A 20175-nucleotide genomic window follows, 5' to 3' on the forward strand; every position below is an offset into this window, starting at 1 on the left:
TATGATGTTCATCAGTATGAGGACTCTTGGAAATAAAATATCAAACATGTACTTTTGGCTCTTTATCTCTTTATTATGAAAAGATAATGTAAAAAAATCCAAAATGAATTACAAATGATACAAAAGGTAGAATGGCAAAACAATATATTCAGTGTGAAGAAGATCCAGAGGTCAGCTGTGACATGACCCTGCTGTAAATGTACATTTGTGTTCCACCTCAAAGGGCAGGAAATCAGTGGAGCTTTTAGTGATCAAATCAGATTTTAATATACATTTACTGTGAATATACTGATAAAATTTCTAAAGTTATGTTACCTAACTTTTATATTTTGAGCTTATTTTTCCCGTTTATCTTTATAACAGTTTTATGACATTTCAGAATGATATTTTGTTTTAATAATGACGCACCTACAGTAGGTTAGCACTGCCCTCTCCTGGCTCAAATCCTACCTCTCCAATAGACATAAGTTCATCAGCATAAACAACAGCAAATCCCTCACTGCTCCCCTCTCCCAAGGTGTTCCCCAGGGTTCAGTTCTCGGCCACCTCCTTATCATCCTGTACATTCTCCTCCTTGGTCAAATAATCCGACACCATGGGCTCCAGTTTCACTGCTTCACCAATGACATTCAGCTCCACAACTCCACCAAAGCCATCACTCCTGCCGCTCACTCTACCCTCACCAACTGCATCACTGAAATAAAATCCTGGCTGCAAACCAATTTTCCTTAAACTGTGACAATCAGAAATCATCATCATCATCAGTCCCAAATCTCTTATCAGACCCACCCATAATGTCTCCCTCTCCACTGATGGCTCCACTGTGCTCTCCTCCCCCATGTCTGTAACCTTGGTGTCATCTTTGATCAAACCCTCTCTTTTGACCAACACATCAAACACATCACCAAAACATCCCTCTTCCATCTCAGAAATATTTCCCTTCTCCATCCACCACTCTCATTTTCAGCTGCAGAGACTTTCATTCACACATTCATCACTTCCAGACTGGACTACTGCAACAGTCGCCTCTTCGGTTCATCATCCAAAGCACTTAAGAAACTACAATATTTTCACAACTCTGCTGCTCATGTTCTCACACACTCCCGCACCTGTGAGCACATCACTCCCGTCCTTTAAAGCTTCCACTGGCGCCCCATCCCCCAGCGTATCCACTTCAAACTCCTCATCATCACCTATAAAGTCCTCCACAATCTGGCTCCCCCCAATCCATCTGAGCTCTTCCACCGGCACACTCCCTCCTACTGCCTCAGGTCTGCTGACAGCAACCAAACACTGCACCTGGGGGGCAGGGCTTTCTCCATTGCTGCCCCCACCCTCTGGAAATCAGTCCCCAAAGACATCAGATACTCCCCCCTTACTCTCCACCTTCAAGAAATCCCTCAAAAGGAAAGTGTTCAATGCACCACAAAAACAAAAAAGTGAAAATGTTGGACGTCATATTCACAGGATAGGTGTGACTCATTTGGTTGATTCCAAATCAGATGACAAAGATACATTTTTTAGTGTCTTCAGATAAAACTTGGAAGATGACTTGGTATTTTAAAGTTTCCTGGATTACACAGCAGTAGTATCTGGTGTTTTCAACACCCTGGCCATTTCCTGTTAGTGATAGAGAAAAGTGGTGTTAATGTTGTTGTACTATAGGTACAAGATAGAGAGAGAAAATAACACTGTATAACAGCTGAGTTAATGACTGCAATTTATGGCCAAACGTATGTGAACAACAGAACAGAGTGTGTGGACACAGGGCAGAGTCCTGCACTTTTTGCGGGTACCCGTCGGGTAACACAAACACAAAATTTTGCGGGTTTTAGATAAACACATCAAACTAATCTTTTTAGTTAGTTCGGTAAACTACAGATAACTATTTTGGTCATTATTTACTCTCTGAGGATCGCTTCCGCTATTTTGCAACGGTCATTGGTTCAGCTGTTTACACGCGTTTCACCATCTAATAACACAATTTGTGATTGGACGAGAGAATCAACATGGCTGCCACCATCTAACAAGCGCCGCTTCCAAAACTGTAAATAATTATTTAGGTATTTGAGAAATAAGTGGATAAAATGTACAACTATCACTTTATAATGTTTCTGAAGTGTTTCCCTGATGGATTACTTCCCTCCTCGATGGATTCTAAAAACACGTGATGGCTCGTAACTGCTGAACGTCGCTCTGGACAAAAAGTAAGTCTATTATTACATATGTAAAGTTCCTTTACATAGATTAAAAGTTTTAAAGCATTAAACGTAACAAACGAGTGCTTTTACACTCGTATGGGAGAAGAACACAGAGGGTTGATGATGGAGCTGAAGTCAGGTTTTTATTGTGAGAGCTGCTTCATTCAGGTCGTTGTTTACTCACTGGCACCTTAACTGTCAGCATGAGAGGTCTTCACAGTTTCAGAGCTGGGACCCAAATCATATCTGGTTGAGATTATACTTGTCTTTTTTTCCTGCCTCAGTTCTTAGGTCTGTGTGTAAACATCTCTTTTATCAATGCAGATTGAAATGATGTGTGTGCACTTAGTATCAGCTGTGATCATGTGGAATATCACGATTAAATGATTATCTTCTACCTGTTGCCCAGTTGGCTGTAAAGTATTTCATGAATGTAAAATGTCGACTGATTTTATGTGGGCAGGTGTGTGTAATGTATTAAATGTGAGATGATGTCAGACCTCTCCAGTGTTGTTGTAGACAGTGACCAGCAGTTCTTCTCCAGTGCCCCAGGACTTCTGGCTAAACCACACCAGGTCAGTGGGAGGGTCGTTTCTGCCAGGATGATCTGAAGACCAGATCTGAAAGAAGGAAACATCACAGATTTACCACACAAGTAGTGTTTCACTCACAGCTTTCTCCATGCAGGGTTAGAGGGAGAGTTAAATAAATGACAAAGAACAAAGAAACAAAGAGAAAAATAAACACAATCATGAAACACTCACAGTCACAGTGTTTCCAGCCTCGAGTTTGAATGAGGAGAAAAATTTGTACACAATGGGTTTTCTGTCGTTGACCTGTATGTGTACTTCCCAGCCTTCCAATGGTTGGTCCTGACAATGGAACGTTGAGCGGGAGAGAAAGGATGAGACAAAGAGATACAAGGTACATTTACATCTTCTCCATCTTCACAAAACATCTTAAGTCTAACATACAGTAGTTTGTACAGTGTGTGACTCAGTTTGCTGGGAGTCATTTTGTTTTATTTGGCTGTGGTAGAATCACTCTCTGGGTTTGAATGACCCACTGGAATATCCCTGGATACACTTTCCTAATGTACAGCTATGAATCTCACTGCACATGCTCATATAGAACTCACACAGTGTTCATTCACACACAGCATTACCTTATTGGACGTGTTGCTGAGACGAACATAACTGCCCTTCAGGTCGATGTCACTCACAGTGATGTTTCCCATGGCTGAATCCTGACTGACCAGGTGAGTCTGCTGCTGCTGGAGATTACTCTGAGAGCTCTTAAGCACCAGCATTTTCCTTACTTCTAGCTGAGAGAGAGGCAACACACACAGATATTTTTATTAACTTCCCCTCAGATTGGATTTCTGCAGCTAACAGATGGATAACGTCAAATAACAGGAACCAAACAGTTGTAATAGTAATCCCTGATTTAAATGTAAGTCTAAAGTCTAAGTCTATCAAGAAGGCCCACCAACGCCCAGGGCTGCCCCTGACCAAATTGGGGCCCTAAGCGAAATTTTATTTGGAGGCCCCCATCCCAAATGTATCATAGGTACAAAATGACCGTACAACAACTTGCCATTTAACTTGACAACCTTTACTGGCAATAACAAATGTACTGTAGATACAGTAGTTTGGCTGTATGAGTCAAATAAAATAAAAAATTCAACCTGAAATAAATAAATAAATATTAAATAAAAATAACTTCAAACTGAAATAAATAAATAAACAAATCTGAGTCACAAATAGCCATCAATTACTCATCAAAAGAAAGTAACTTCCACCACCTCAATCCCCCACCCTTGATTAAACACTGAAAATAAAATAAAAGAGGGAGACAGGTTTTTCCTATTTAATCTTATTTTGTTATATTTCTCCCTCTCCCCTCTCTGGGAGCATCCCAGCCCCGCACACACCCCCGAGGCTCGGGTCTCCCCCTCCGTGGAGCCCGCCCGCTGTCCCTTGCGTGCACATACTCCCGAGGCTCGGGTCTCCCCCTCCGTGGAGCACCCCCGCCCGCCCTACCGTCCCCGCACACACTCCTGAGGCTCTTTTGGGCGACATGTCGACAACTCTTCACCTGTTGCAGCTCTGCAAGTGCCTGCCAGCGCACCCCTCTGATTGTTCAGATGTCGAGTGCTGTCAATCATTGCAGCGACGCATGGGCGGTCAGGTCCCTTCTCTACTTCCTCGAGCTGATTCTACGCGCGCCTCACGGTAGCGCATGTGCGCATCCATTGCGCATATGTGCAAATGCGTCCCCTTGCGCAAAATGTGGCCCCCCCATGGAAGATGAGGCCCTACGCACAGCGCGTGTTCTGCGTTTAGGGAGGGGCGGCCCTGCCAACGCCTCTACTTCCAGAGGAAGTAGAAGCAGTCTAGACTTGGAAGCTCAGCCATAACATCCTTCTACATGTGTTTGGCGGAGAGCATCCTTACCTCCTGCATCACAGTGTGGTACGGAAACTGTTCTGCTGCAGACAGGAAGGCTCTGCAGCGGGTGGTGAAGACTGCCCAGAAGATCGCGGACAGTAGCCTACCCACCCTGTCAGACATCTATGCCACCAGGTGCAGGAGGAAAGCCCTCTGCATCATGAAGGACTCCACCCACCCTGCCAATGGACTGTTTGCCCCCCCTCCCCTCGGGAAGATGGCTGCGCAGCATAAAGGCAAGAACCACCCGGCTGAAAAACAGCTTCTCTCCAGAAGCTGTGAGACTCTTGAACTCTTGAACTTTTATTGCTGCTGGTCCTTTTTTTATATTTCATTTACATTTTTTGTTTAATTTATGTTTTAAATTTATTTTCTTTCAACTATGCACTTAATGGGCATGTGCAATTATGGTGCTACATCCTCCCACTACCTCTACACACTTATTTATGTTTTTATTTATTGATATCTATTGCAATGTTATTAGTGTTTTACTGTTTCTTTTATCTTTGTTTCCCTCACCAGGACCTGAGTACAATTTTCGTTGCCTTCATGTACCAACATGTTCCGGTAATAACAATAAACTTCCTTGAATCCTTGAATTCTAAAACCATGATCATTAATCTGCTGCTGCTTCAACAGCCTCAACTCTTCTGGTTTCAGTCTTTCGATTAAATGCTGAACCCACTGCAGGGATCTGCTCTCATTCAGACTTAAAAAATTGTGAGGTCAGCTACTATAAGTGGTGATAGGTCCTGGCTCACAGCATGAAAGGTCTTCACAGGTTAAACCTGAGACCCAAATTGTACCTGGCTGAAAATATATTTAGTCTAATCAGGTCTGTTGGATTCTTTTTTTTTCCTGCCTCAGGTCTTAGATCTGTGTAAACATCTCTTTCATCAAAGTGGATTAAAATGATCTGTGTGTACTTAGTATCAGCTCTGATTACATGGAATATCGTGATCAAACTCAGTATCTTCTCCCTGTTGTCCAGTTGGCTGTAGAATGTTTCATGAATGTAAAATGTAGAATGTTTCTGTGTGGACAGGTGTCTGTGTGTCCACATACTTTTGGCCATGTACTGTATTTGTTAATGTTTTAAATGTGAGATAATGTCAGACCTCTCCAGTGCTGTTGTAGAGTGTGATCAGCAGTTCTTCTCCAGTGCCCCAGGATTTCTGTTTCTGCCACACCAGGTCAGTGGGAGGCTTGTTTCTGCCAGGACGATCTGAAGACCAGATCTGAAAGTAGCAAACATCACAGATGAGACATTTGCAGAGGAAACACTTCACTAACCACAAGTCAAAATATCTGTTTGGACCATGAGTTAGTTATTAGAGTGAGTTATTACAGTGTCCCAGTATAAAGTAAAGTATATGTTTGAAGCTGTGACAGCCTGCACTGAGTTTCAGTCACAGTTTTCTTCATGCAGAGAGGAAAAAATAAACACAATCATGAAACACTCACAGTCACAGTGTTTCCAGCCTTGAGTTTGAATGAGGAGGAAAATTTGTACACAATGGGTTTTCTGTCGTTGACCTGTATGTGTAATTCCCAGCCTTCCAATGGTTGGTCCTGACAATGGAACATGGAGCAGGAGAGAAAGGATGAGACAAAGAGATACTAATTAAATTAACATGGGCCATCTTCACAAAACATCTTGAGTCTAACATACAGTAGTTTGTACAGTGTGTGACTCAGTTTGCTTTGAGTCATTTTGTTTTAATTGGCTGTGGTAGAATCACTATGTAGGTTTGAATGACCCACTGGAATATCCCTGGATACACTTTCCTAATGTACAGCTATGAATCTCACTGCACATGCTCATATAGAACTCACACAATGTTCATTCACACACAGCATTACCTTATTGGACGTGTTGCTGAGACGAACATAACTGCCCTTCAGGTCGATGTCACTCACAGTGATGTTTCCCATGGCTGAATCCTGACTGACCAGGTGAGTCTGCTGCTGCTGGAGATTACTCTGAGAGTTCGGAAGCCCTAGCATTGTGTTTACCTCCAGCTGAGAGAGAGGCAACACACACACACACACACACAAAACTGATTAGATTTCTGCAGCTAACAGATGGATGTTTAGTGTTAAGCAGGGGAACTGCCCATTGGTCCGACATCCCATTGTTCCGACCATATTAAACCCATTGTTGTTCTGAAGTCAGTTCCGAAATCATCAAGATGCCCTGTGGTTAAGGTCTGGTTAGGTTTAGGCACAAAAACCACTTGCTTAGGGTCAGGAAAAGATCATGGTGTGGGTTAAAATGAAAAAGAAAGTGACAAACACATAAGCCGTGAGCCAGCTCCACCTCAAGCCTTTCCCAGCTGACCCAGAGCTGGTCGCGGCGCATCATCAAGGTAGAAATACGCCTGCCGGGAGCCGTTTAGCACCGCGGACAGTCGGACTAATGGGATGTCGAACCAATGGGCTGTTGGACCAATGACATGGACCCTTAAGCAATGGGTACAATCAAATAACAGGAACAAAACAGAAGTGACAGTAGAGGTCAGAGGTCATAGGCCTTTACAGTGAACCAACCCTAATTTAAATGTAAGTCTAAAATCATGATCACTAATCTGCTGCTGCTCAAACAGTCTCAACTCTTCTGGTGTCGGGTCTTTCCATCAGATGTTGAACCTGCTGCAGGGATCTGCTCTCATTCAGACCAAAGAACATGACTGAGGTCCAACACTGATGCTGAGCTCGCAGTTGGCGGTTGAGGTCAGAGCTCTGTGCAGATCAGTAGATTTCCTCCACATCAAACTGGTGAAACTCATTTCTTCATTGACCTGGCTTTGTGCATGGGGACAGTGTAAAGTTCAAACAGGAAAGGCTCTTTCCATGAGTGTTGCTACAAACATGAAGAATGTCATTATCTCCAGTATCATTGTATGCTATGGCATTAAGGTGTCTCTGAAATGGAACTAAGGGGCCTTGACAAATCCCACAAAGCAGACCAACATACACTATGTAGGTGGACAGGTGTGTGTGTGTGTGTGTGTGTCCACATACTGTTGGTCATATAATGTGTTAGTCAACAAATGTGATGGGATGTGATGTCAGACCTCTCCAGTGTTGCTGTAGATGGTGACCAGCAGTTGTTCTCCAGTGCCCCAGGGTTGCTGGCCAAACCACACCAGGTCAGTAGAGGTCTCACAGCTGACACCACAATCTGAAGCCCAGATCTGAAAAGATGAAATTTCACAGATTCACCATACAAGAAGATACTTGCCATCAATTTTGAATCTTATCACTCCATTAAATAGACATTATAAGAATGTATGTGTGTCAGATATGAGTTAAGATGTTCAGAATACTGTTATCAGATCAATTAATGCCTGTAAACATCAGGAGCAGTGTCGTTAGGTTTCACCTTCACTTTTGTTTGGTTTAGACACAAAGACTACATGGTTAGGTTTAATATAAAAACATACAAACATTGAGTCAGCTGACTCCTTCATCACCTCATCACAATTAGCCCAGCTGTTTCATTCGATAACAGCATTCTCACCAGTTGAGGTAGAGTGAGATTTGAATAAATGACAAAGAATGAAAAGAAACAAAGAGAAAAAACATCAACTAACAGTCATGAAAAACTCACAGTGACAGTGTTTCCAGCCTTCAGTATGAATGAGGGGTAAAACTGGTATTTGATGGGTTTTCTTTTGTTGATTCGTATATGTAATTCCCAGCCTCCCATTGGTTGGTCCTGCAGGAGGGAGATTCAGTGGGAGAGCGAAGATAAGACAAAGAGACACTAATTAAATTAATATTCTACACGTCTTCACAAAACATCGTGAATGTAACATACAGCAGTGCGGACAGTGTGTGAGTCAGTTTGCTAGAAGTCTTTGTGGTTCTATTGGACTATGGTAAAATCACTGTCTGGGTTTGAATGACCCCCTTTGGGATATCTATGGTTACACTTGTTTATTGTGTGACTATAAAACTTGAGATATGTGCTCATGTAGAATTCTCTAGGTGTTTATGAAGACATAATGAAATTACCTTTTCGGAGTTGTTGCTGAGACGAACATATTTGCCATCCACGTTGACCCCATCCACTGTGATGTCTTTCTTAGCTGAGTCCTGATTGGCTGGCTGATTGTGATCCTGAGACAACACAGCACAGGCAAAGTGACCTTATGTGTTTCTGTATGAGTGTGATGTACAGGACAAAAAAGGTTAAACACACCTGGTAAAATACAATGTATTTATGTATGTCATATGCTTTGTATCTGTAAATAGTGTTGACAGGTCTTCATACAGTGTTGAACAATATACCAGATCCATAATTAGTTTATCTGACTTTCTCTTATTGTAGTTTTAAAGGAGTCTGTTCATATGAGGTCTTAAAGGAAGTCGGACAAAATTAAATCATCTTATCATGTTGTTGGCCAAAGACAGAGCAGAGTTCTGAAAAGAAAAGTGTCAATGAACAGTGAAAGAGCTACAGATGTGTTGTGATGAGATGGAAATGTCTTCTCGTGCTCACACAGCATTTTTTCCTGATGGTAGTGAGCTAGTCTGAAACAACATTTCCCATCTTCCCAGATTTTCATGAACAGAACATTTACAGTAAAGACATTAATCTTTTTGTTGATCTCCACCTTTTGGTTCATGGTCTGCTGGTTGTTCTCCATCGTCTGATTCTCATCCTGGAGCTGCTGGACTTCAGCTTGTTTGTCTTTAGTCTGGGAAGACAGAAAAGATGAGAGACATATTTAGATGAGTATACTACAACACTGCACAAGTGACAAAGAAACAATGAAGAATTTTAAAGGGCAAATTTCTACATGTGTTTTGTTTTCATTTGGAAATCGCCAGTTTTGCTGGTTTATGAGTTTTGGTATGAAACAGGACTCTAATTATTCTGGTCTCAGTCTGAAATTCAACTTGACTGGGTTTTGGATGCTACTTGGTGTCAACCAATATTAAAAGTTATTATTTTCATGGTGGCACAACAACCAGTGTGAGCAGCGCTACAAACGTTTGGTATTTTGCTGACCTTGACATTTTTTTTGCCCTTCGGGGTCTGCACCTCCGTCTCAGGTTCCTCTTTGCTCTGCTGCTTCTGGATACGCTGCTTAAGTTGCTTCTTTACCAGACAGAGAGATGAACAGAGACAAGATGCAAGTCATGAGTTTATAAGGCCATGTGAATGAGGACATGACACCTGCACAAATATGTCAAGTACACCTCAAGTTTTGAATACAATAGAATTTGTCTATTACATTCAAAACTTGAGCTATACTTCAGTCTCAGTTATAAATGACAAGTTACCCACTTTGACCTCTAGTCATTAGAAAATACAAGCAACCCTTCACACTATATAGTTTCAAGGTGAACTTTTAGTTTAATCAGCTCAAAGTCAGCTGTGATTCATCCTGCCTGCAGTAACCCAATCCTTCCACTTCTCCTGCCTTTTTATGACTTTGACGACATTCACAATTTAAACACTCTTCTGGTGATCATAAAAAAATGTTTTTTTCCCTGACCTTTAAATTCCCTTTGCCTGTGTGTGTGGTATTTTGCTGTCCAGCAAGGAGGACACGGTGTTTCTGGGCCTCATTCTCTTTGGTCTTCAGCTCCTCTTCCAGGGTCTTTACTCTTTTCTCAGCCTCCACTCTCCTCTGCTGCTCCTCCTGGAGCTGCTCAGACAGAGGAGAGAGACGAATAGAAATAAGATGAAAGACATGATTTTAAATAGGGCAAAAAAAATTACACTTTTTAAAATTGTACTTATTTGTACTTATACTCATTATTCTCACGCCATTGTACTAATGTACTGACAAAAAAATGCTGAGTATTCAAGTCTTGCCACTGTGCACCATCCAGACAGCAACATGATTTTTATATTTCATATATCATGCGCCACTGTGATTGGCTCTGCTTCTTTCTGAGCTATGATACCAGTGATGTGACTGGCTGTGTTTATCATTCATCAAAACCTCCAGTCTATATTCCACTTTCCAACTTGTGCTGCTGCACCTGCATGAACACATAAAAGCAGGTGCATATGGAGACACTTGAACAGTTTATTTTTTTGTAATGAAAATTTCAGTATGTAAATAAACTTAACATAAAGCAGAGAATATAAAAAAAGCACATGAAGATACAAAGAAATCAGTTGTTAAAAAGGCAAATGTCAGAACCTCCTTAATCTGTTTATCCAGAATCTGTTTCAGGTCCTGAATTTGTTTCTCAGCTTGTTCTCTCCACTGCTGCTCGTTCTCAAGTGTCTGTCTGTGGATTATTGTCCAGGGAAGCTAAGAGACAGAAAAAATAGATACCAAAATCAACACAATAACACATTGTTTTACATCAAATGAGTGAAAACATACGGTGAAAAATAAAACAACACTACAAGTGTATTCTACAAATAATTATATACTGATTTATGGAAGATAAAATTAATAGTTTTAACATTAAGTGTAAACAGTCTTTAGTGTGTCATCATTTGTTCTCATTTACAATCACCTGCTCTAAGGTTTATATAGATCATAAAATACATAATGAGGCATCCTGATACACAAAAATAAAATAATCATCAACATTCACTTTGTGCTGAGTTTATTGCTTTCTACAGGTCACCTTGCATATGTGAATACTTACCAAAGACACAGACTGAGCAACTTTGTTTTCCCCGAACTGGGTTGAAGGCTAAAGTGGTACAGAGAGAGACAGGTTCTTTCATTAAGGCATATGAGCACATGTACAACAGAAAGACACCTAAATCAGAGTCAGAAACACTGCTGATCCTGGTCCCTTTTTTTTAATGGTTTTTAAGAGCTTAATCTTAAAAAAATCTTAAAAAGTTTCCCTCATTTCCCTAAACAGCACTGTGTCATAAAGCTGCTGCCTCGAGAAATGTGGACGAATAGGATGCTCAAGATAAGGTAAAGTGAAAGAGAGATTCATTTGAGGTGACGAACCTCCCTGTTCTTGGTCTCCAGCTCCTCCTTCAGGCTTTGCAGTTGTCGCTGGACTTCAGCTTCTTTACTTTCATACTGGGAGCAGGAAGAAGATGAAGGGAAATGCATGGAGAAACATGAATATTTGTAGTTATACTCCAAAATAAATGAAGGCAGCAGTTACAAACTGCTAGAAGCCTGATTGTGCCCACACTATCGATGACATAGAAATTGAAATTAGTGCGTTAAATGTAAAGACAAACCTCAAGCTTCTGGGTCTTCAACTTCTCTTTCAGGGTCTGAATTGTACTCTCAGCCTCCTTCCTTTTCTGCTGCTCCTCCTGGAGCTGCTGCTGCTGCTGCTGCAATATTTTATTTTGGCAGGTTAATAAAGATGTGAAGGACATATTTTAGCTCCATAAAACATATAAGTATCACTGTTTTACACACATTTTTTTCTGGTTGTTTATGATGATATTGAGGTCACTGTAACATGCAGTTTCATAATGTTCCAAAAACATCCCTCTGCTTTAGGGGCTTAATCTACCTAACCATACCTGTAGTAGAGCTAGAACCACTGATCGCTCACATGACATGAGGTTGGGGGCATACTATGCACGAGAGCTTTGATATTCCCCGTGACGTGAGAGCAGGGACATACAGTTCCCCTGAGGACACTGATAGTTCAGGGGAGGAGCAAACATAAAGATTTGCACAGCAGCCTTCTAAACGATTTCTCTCGACAATGTTGAGGAGGATCCTGATTATGAGGCATCTCCTAGTGCTCCTAGTCCTAGTGCTGCTGATGTCATCAAAATGGCTCCAGGCCCCACCTCATATGCTGTCAGCAATGTCCAAGACAATCAGCATATGTGCTCTTTATAATATTGTAAATTGAGAAAGATATACTTAAAATGACATATTTAGAGGGGAGGCGTGTGAATGTGGACAGTTAGAAAGACTTGGATGTGACTTGCAGACCTACATTGGGTTGCTCATTGTGGATAATATACCCCTGTGTAATATAGGATCATATAAATCCTGTACAACACAAATTTTAGTTCAATCAGTGAGATTTTATGGTAATTTGCATATTTTTCCATAGTCACATATAGGTAGTGATGTATAAGGGGGTGGGTGGGGCATTATTTAAAGGGATATTTAAGTAGTCGACAAAGAGACATAAAGTACCATAAAACTTCATTTAAGAGCCCAGGCTATTATTTGCTTAAATCACTGAACTCAATGGGCGTATATTAGGGACTGGCATCTCTATGGGACAGGCCTTTAATTCCTTTCACATAAAACTGTTGCTCAACAAAGATAGAAAAATACGATGAAATTGTTTATACAGACCAGTGTGAACGTTACTTGTATAAAAAAATTGGCTTCGAATAACATATCAAGAATGAGTCGTTCATTTGATCTAGATCCGACAGACAACACGTCAGAGAAAGAGAGACTTAACACATGCCGACACTTTAAACTGTTAGAACAATACTCACAACTTGGATTATATTTGATGCTAAAATCTTTTGAGTCTTTTGATCACTGGACCCTTACAGACTATAGGAATATGAATAACTCACAGGGTAAAGGAGGAATGGACACATATTCTGACTTTATGACAGCTTCAGAAGAAGGCAGTCACCTTGTTTTTGTCATGCTGGTAAATGTGAAATGACTTTTTTCTCTGCTGCTCATGGATTCAGTAAAATGAACTGAACGATTGAACGGTGGAGAATCTAACTGAGCTAACCATGTGTAGCGTCTCCACAGGGACACAAGTTTAAACATTTACGTGCGATCTAAACATCTAACTCATGTTAGCTCAAGTTGTTAGCCAACAACCTGTTTTATACATCCAAAGAACTTCTATAACAATGAACTGCTTGGCAACCAGACCAGGCCTCTAATTGAGACAGACCTTTATCTGTCAAAATGTGTAGCCACACCGGGCTAGGAAAAGGGACTGGGCTTTTAACTGGAGCTTTATGGTACCTGATTTTCTGGAGGTTAAAATTGCTAGGGTCGAATTGACTCCAAGGATAAACAATGTTAGTAAATTCAAGTATAACAGAAGGGTCATTAGACCAACTTACAGAAACCTTGTGTGAGTCGACCCCTGACTTCTCTTTCTGTCTCTCTGCCCCTCTCCCCCTCACAGGCGCAGCTGGACCAGCCCCATGGCGCTTGCCTCTGCCCCCAGTACTCTTGTGCATCTGTAATTTGATGGTTGAACACTTATTTTTAGCATTCCATGCATCTGTTTTTGTTATTTCTTATCAACTCCTGACACTACTACATATGACAGCTCATTTGGAATATACTCTCTGTAGCAGCACCTCCCTTTGAAAACACAGACCTAAGGTTTTTTTTTTAATGTTTGGAGTCTGGTGCTCCACTCTCTTCAATCTTCAGATTCTTTGCTAATTTCTCTCAACTTCTTTAGTTCCTATATGTACACATGGAACTGCAGTCTCATGTCTTTTTATAGACATCTGCAGGGCATTGACCTGTGCTAATAAGAATCAGCTGACAATGGGATTCGTCATGGTGAGAACACAGGTGCAAACATTCTGCTATTTAAGAACTACTTAAGATGTTGGTGACTGAGGCCAAATGTCCTGTTTACTTACCGGTTTGCTCTTCTTTTCCTCTTCTTCGTTCAAAGGCTTTATTTCTTCTTCAGTGACAAACTGATCAACAGGTTTATCAGTCTTCTTCTTTTCGTCTTCACCAGTTTGAAAGTGGCTTTTCTTGGTCTCTGTGTTAAACAAAGGAAGCAGATTTATGAGATATGACATTTACTTTCATTTTATGAGGTTATCACAGCATAGAGACATTTCTGTCTAAAATTACTAGAATGGGTAATAAAAATAAGACACTGGACAATCATCACCTTTATCAACACCCTAACCTATAAACTGAAAATAACATTCACACAGCACTTAAATTAATTTGAGACTTACTGATTATATCTTGCCTCCATTTCCACAAAAAAAGGAGAAGTAACACAATAAACATGACGATCCAAAAAGCCAAACTAACAGCCAAACCAGTGATGATGGAAGAACCTGACTGGACCTTAAAGAAATCATCTGAAATGATAAAAAACCAAATAACAAAACATTTACACAAAACTGAGCCTCAGCTATTTGAAACAATGACCACATTATACAAATGTACATTTTTTACCTGAAACAGAGATGTGTGTCTCTGTGGTCTGGTTGATGTTCCTCTGTTGGACTCTACAGGTGAAGCTGTTGCTGTGTCTCTTCTCCACAGTCACTCTGCTGCTGACAGTATAGAGGTCATCAGGACCTCTGACTGTCTCTGTAGGTCCAGCAGAGAGGAGCTTTCCCTCACCGTCCAGCCACAACACCTCAGGCTCTGGATACCAGCCTGCAGACTCACACTGTAACACCACTCCACTGGTGGCTTTATCAATCCCTGCTAAAGTTATGACTGGTGAGGAGACGGCACCTGATGACGAGAGAAAAGAAAAATGAATGACAGTGCAATTACTGGAAGTGACAGCTCGTGCATAGTGCATTAAGATATTATCAAAATGAGAGACACTGAGCTAAACATGCACCATGAACACATACATTATGAACTTACCAACAACTAGTTGAACAAAAGTTTGTCTTTCCCCTTCTGGAATAAAACATCTGTATGTTCCGTGATCAGAGAGTTTGACTTTGGACAGTCTCAGTGAAATGTTTCCAAACTTCAGCTCATCGACGAACAGTGATGTTCTTCCCTCAAAGGACTTGTGTTTTTTACCCACAAGTTCCTGTTCAGAACGCCACACGTAGACAAACCTGGGGTTCAGGTCAGGTCTCGTCCACTCCAACGTCAAGCCAGCAACATCTTCTGCAGGCTCCAGACGACATGGCAAAATGATGTCATCACCAAGTGTTGCTACTATTGGCTGAGAGGAGCCAATCAGCTGAGACTGACCTGGAAGACAAATGTCTGTTTTAATGTTCACAGAGGAAGTACATTTGCTCAACTCTGTGAGGCTTCACCCACTCCTGTAAGACACAGCATTAGTAACACAGAATATTGTCTTCACACAGCAGTGACGTCTGTATTAAAACATAACTGGGACTCTTTCTTGTCAACACTTTAGCCTTCATTGATTGAAGGCAGACAGGAAACATGCAGTTCTGGTGGTCACCCCATAGTTTTGACTTATCAGTGACATAATAGTGACCTATGAGGATGTATCTGTGTGTGAGTTACCTCTACAGGAGTGTGTTAGGAGGAGATGGAAAACCAGAACACTGAGGGGTCTGAGATGAGATTTAAGGGGCCTTTTGTCTGCGTGGAAGAGCATCATGGAGTGCTGAAAATGAACAGCAAACAGTGACGACGGTGTTACGCTTCAGGGGAAAAGGCTTTTCAGTGGTTCTCCATGTTAAAACTGGACCCAAATTATATCTTAACATGCTGAAAGAGGTATTTCACTGCAGGAAAGATGGTTTTCTCATAAACCTGGGCTGTCTCTGCAGCAGAAAGACACAAATATTTTTCAAAATGATGCTTCACGATCAGAGAAAACAGCGAAAAGGGCTGTGGCATTTGCTTTTGCTCAAGAGGTACAAAACCTACAACTACCAGAATGCAATGCAGCTCAATGGATTAACACTCCCGCTGGAAGGTGACATAATGACACAATGATCTCACGTTTAAACAGTGAACTAAAACATGTCTCTGAAAACATTTGAGGTGAGAAATAGGCAATGCAGTGACATAATCTTGGTTTAAATTTGATCAACGCTGCTTAGTTTTACTGTTTGATCTGTTTGTTTTTTTCCAGCCTTCGTCTTCACTATGCAGGAAACAGTATGGAGCCGACTTAGTGTTCACAAACTGTCCATACTACAGCTAAACGGGGCATTTAAATATGTTTCTGATAACATTTAAGGCTGCTTCTATAATCTTTGTGTCCATGGTGGCAGCCCACTGTTTCCCCTTAAAGGGCAGTGGCCTTGTGGGTAACTTGTGAGGATGTGACGTGTACTTCATGGTGTATGGAGGGAAGCAGCTCCCTCAGGGTGTCATGGTGAAGATATACACAAATAGTACTGACAGCAGCAGAATGAAGTGTCTAGATAAGCTGAGGGCTACTGTTTAACCTCATGAGAGGGCCATGTTTGTTGATTTGTGGTGAAGACTGCAATAAAGCCATTGCTGGTGAACGGCACTCAAATGCCTTGCCATACTTTCTTCTGCAGAGTGGTCTGCTAGATGTTAGTTACCAGCTAAAACCAAAGTTAATGAGCTAGCATGTTCCCAACTACAGTTCGGGGCTGTTAAGCTGTCATAGAGATAACACTCGGGGCTTGTCCGGGATTTACTCCGCAGAGAAGAGGAAGAGCAACAAGGGAGAAGTGAATGTGGCACACATGAGAGGAGTAACAACCTGTAGTTCAAGTAATAGCCGGAGAGCCAAATGACACGTTTTGTGTCATTTAGCGGAGTTTTGCTCAGCAGGAACCGGAAAATCCAAACTCTTTTACGTTTACCAAAGTTCATTTGCTATGATATAAAGCTGATTAAAAAGCAGTTAAGTGTCCATTTAAGAGAAAGCAGTCAATCAGAGGAGCTGTGTTATACACTGATTATTTCATTTGAACTTTGTTTTCTTTACTTGTCCTGGAGACTCCAACAAATGAAAATGTCTTTACTGCCACCTCCTGTGCTCTAAAGTAAGTTACACATGTTATACATCATTATAATAGATGATCTGACTGATTCCCACAAACTCAGCACCTGTGAGAACACATTGACTTTTCCTTCATTCTCATTCATTGTGGTGACAACTCTTGTACAAATATTCACAGTCATGACATCATACTTTCACTTCTGTCGTACAGTTTTCTTTCTCTTGTCTAAGTCTGTCTGAGCTTCAATAAATAAAACTCACATTTTACCACACATGTCACGTTTGTAGCATATTTAAACATCCCATAGTGAATTAAAAGGTGTTTTGAAGCTTGAAGCTCATTTAATATTTAAGTTACACAAAAGCCCTTTCTATGTTACAAAGTCTAAAATCTAAGAATATATAAAAGAAACAGGTGTCTTGATAAAGTGCTCAACATTCCAAATTATTTCAAGGCTGTTTTAAATGGAAAACATTTCACTTATACTTGACCTAAATTTGAAATACATTTCACACCTGCATGCAATTTTCCCTCGCACACAAAAGCTTTACTATAGACCTAATTATCTGTTCTTATCTGACGTTGTGGTTGAGAGAGATCATAACTCAGCATGCAGACACTTTTTTATTAAAGTTTCTACTGTATGTTAGATTAAATGTGAGACAAAGACCACATACCTGTTGAATGTTGTGCGTCTCAGTCAACTCACCTGAGTGCGATTGCGGCCAAAGTCTGTAAATCATTGATAAGCTCCCGACCCTTTACTGAGATAATTTTTATCAACAGCTCCATGTAGTTCATTAAGCAATAAGAGTAATTGCTCCTTCCAAATGTTGTGCCGTGTATTGTTTTTTGTGTGCAAATGTCTGTTGCAGTTGCATGTTCGATCAGCAACATATTAAACACTAAAACCACATTAAATCACAGGCCTTCTGGATAAGCACTTTAACAAAATGAAACTACTACTACTACTACTAAGAAGAGGAAGATTAATAATAATCACACAAATTGAAGAAGATTCAAACCAGATGTGACTGGTTGATGATATACTTTCTAAAAATACATGTCAATAAATTAGGTTTAAGTTTCAGTTCCAGTGTAAACACTATTGCTATCTGTGAGTTAAGTTACACTCTGACTGCCTCAGTTTATGGACATCTGAACTTTGAGCTCAGTTGCCAGGTTACCGGTTATAAAATAATACACTGCAGTAAAAGAAATTTATTAAGGCTTAAAGTTAGGGCATGTGAGGTGTCACATTTACACTGCTTGTTTAAGACAGAAATTCACACTGTTATTCTGCCACGCTGTTCCTTATAAAAGGTACAATTTTATCCCTCGTGAACTGTCTGTGCACGAGGGACAGGCAGCAGGACGGGACCATGGATGGGATGGGTGTGATGTTTTGATATCGTGCAAGAGCTAGCAGCTAGCAGGAGTTAGCAGCTAATGCAAAAATGAACTACAGTAACTGAAAATGTCCAAAAAATGGGGAGACGATGAGATTTGTGATCTCCTTTCTCTCCAAGCAGAGGATGAAATCAGCTGCCATATAATGCAGATGTTAAATGGTGGTTATTACCTTGTGATATCATTGTTATGGTTTATAAAGCGCTGCCTAAGTGTATGTTATATGTCACACTATCGGCTGACGCTGTTGCTTCCAGGATGCTGGGTGCCATCTAGAATAACACACTGGGGTGGCAATGTGCGGCCATTTGTCGGTTCTGTGTTAAAATTCAAAGGTGACACAATGAAGGCACTTTGTAGCACCCTCCACCCTGTCATCCAGGAAGATCACTCCTGGTTCCAAACATCCAAGATGGCCAGAATAGAGACTTCAAAACAGGAATCCACATTCGAATGAGTAAATGTTAAGATCATCAGCCAGCTGAAGAGTGATGAGGCCTCATCATCATCATCTGAAAGAATAAATATGTTGCTGACACAGACAAGAACCCACTGGCACAACTTTTAAACAGTCAAAATCCAAATGGTTTAATCAAGTAAACAGGCAGGATCAAAACCAGATGATCAACCAGAGAAGGCAAACTTAACCAACAGGGATCACACAGGGAATCAGAGTCCAGGAAACAGGCAGAGGTTCAGCCAGGCAGGATCAGAAATCAGTGCTGTTCAGCCAGGCAGGATCAGAAATCAGTGCTGAAGAGCCAAGTGTAACACCAAAGACAGTCTGGTAACTGACCCATGGAAGATGGCTGATTATACACTACTGAGGCAATCAAGCAATCAACCAATAGAGAAAGCTGATCAGGGACATGTTTGCAATATGTGGCATGCACAAGGCCTGTGTGTCTCTATTTTAGACAATAGTGTGCTTCCAATGTGGGGACACCATCTGCTGTTTCAGCATGACAATACCCACATGCACAAAGTCAGGTCAATCAAGGAAGGATTTTCCCAGTTTTGTGCGGAGTCCTGAGCTCAACCCTGTCCAACACCTTTGGGATGAAGTGGAAAACTGACTTCACACCAGTCCTTATCACACAACATCAGCACTGGACCTCATAATGGGAGAAAAGTCCTGTAGCTAGTTCAACATCTGGACTGAAACTAGATGAGTGGAGGCTGTTATGTGGATAAAAACATTGCACAACCACATATGGGTGTAATGTGTAGGTGTTGACATACTTTGGTGGATGTCCTTATATTTACGGCCATTATGTTTATATTATAAGGCCAACATTTACCAAAAGTTTTCGGATCACATTGAAGAAAATACTTTAAAAATTACATTGACCTCACAGACATTGGACTACATTGGAAAATATAACCACTGCATTTATTTGCACCCGGATAATTATGTACTACTTATCAAGTTAAGGTTTCCATTCCAAATACACGTTTCCCTGACTTGCGCCTCCTTCTCACATCTTAGCTCTGCCCTCATAAGACACCA

General features: G+C 41.0%; 1 protein-coding gene across 1 annotated transcript; it reads right to left on the bottom strand.

Annotated features, from left to right (window-relative positions):
* Positions 1–49: 49 nt before the first annotated feature.
* On the bottom strand, positions 50–18013 carry LOC117245828 (uncharacterized). Its single transcript, XM_078163820.1, has 24 exons — positions 17933–18013; positions 15829–15931; positions 15202–15543; positions 14776–15063; positions 14550–14678; positions 14217–14344; positions 13680–13799; positions 11841–11939; positions 11599–11673; positions 11279–11326; positions 10819–10932; positions 10162–10314; positions 9672–9761; positions 9274–9357; positions 8672–8776; positions 8265–8372; positions 7729–7848; positions 6515–6673; positions 6116–6223; positions 5770–5889; positions 3367–3525; positions 2966–3073; positions 2702–2821; positions 50–1620 (listed from the first exon to the last, which is right to left on the bottom strand). Exons 1-24 carry the CDS (start codon positions 17996–17998, stop codon positions 1576–1578), a joined length of 2991 nt encoding a protein of 996 aa, XP_078019946.1. The 5' UTR covers positions 17999–18013; the 3' UTR covers positions 50–1575.
* Positions 18014–20175: the final 2162 nt, after the last annotated feature.

Source organism: Epinephelus lanceolatus, chromosome 22, assembly GCF_041903045.1.
Source record: "Epinephelus lanceolatus isolate andai-2023 chromosome 22, ASM4190304v1, whole genome shotgun sequence".
Taxonomy (NCBI): domain Eukaryota; kingdom Metazoa; phylum Chordata; class Actinopteri; order Perciformes; family Serranidae; genus Epinephelus; species Epinephelus lanceolatus.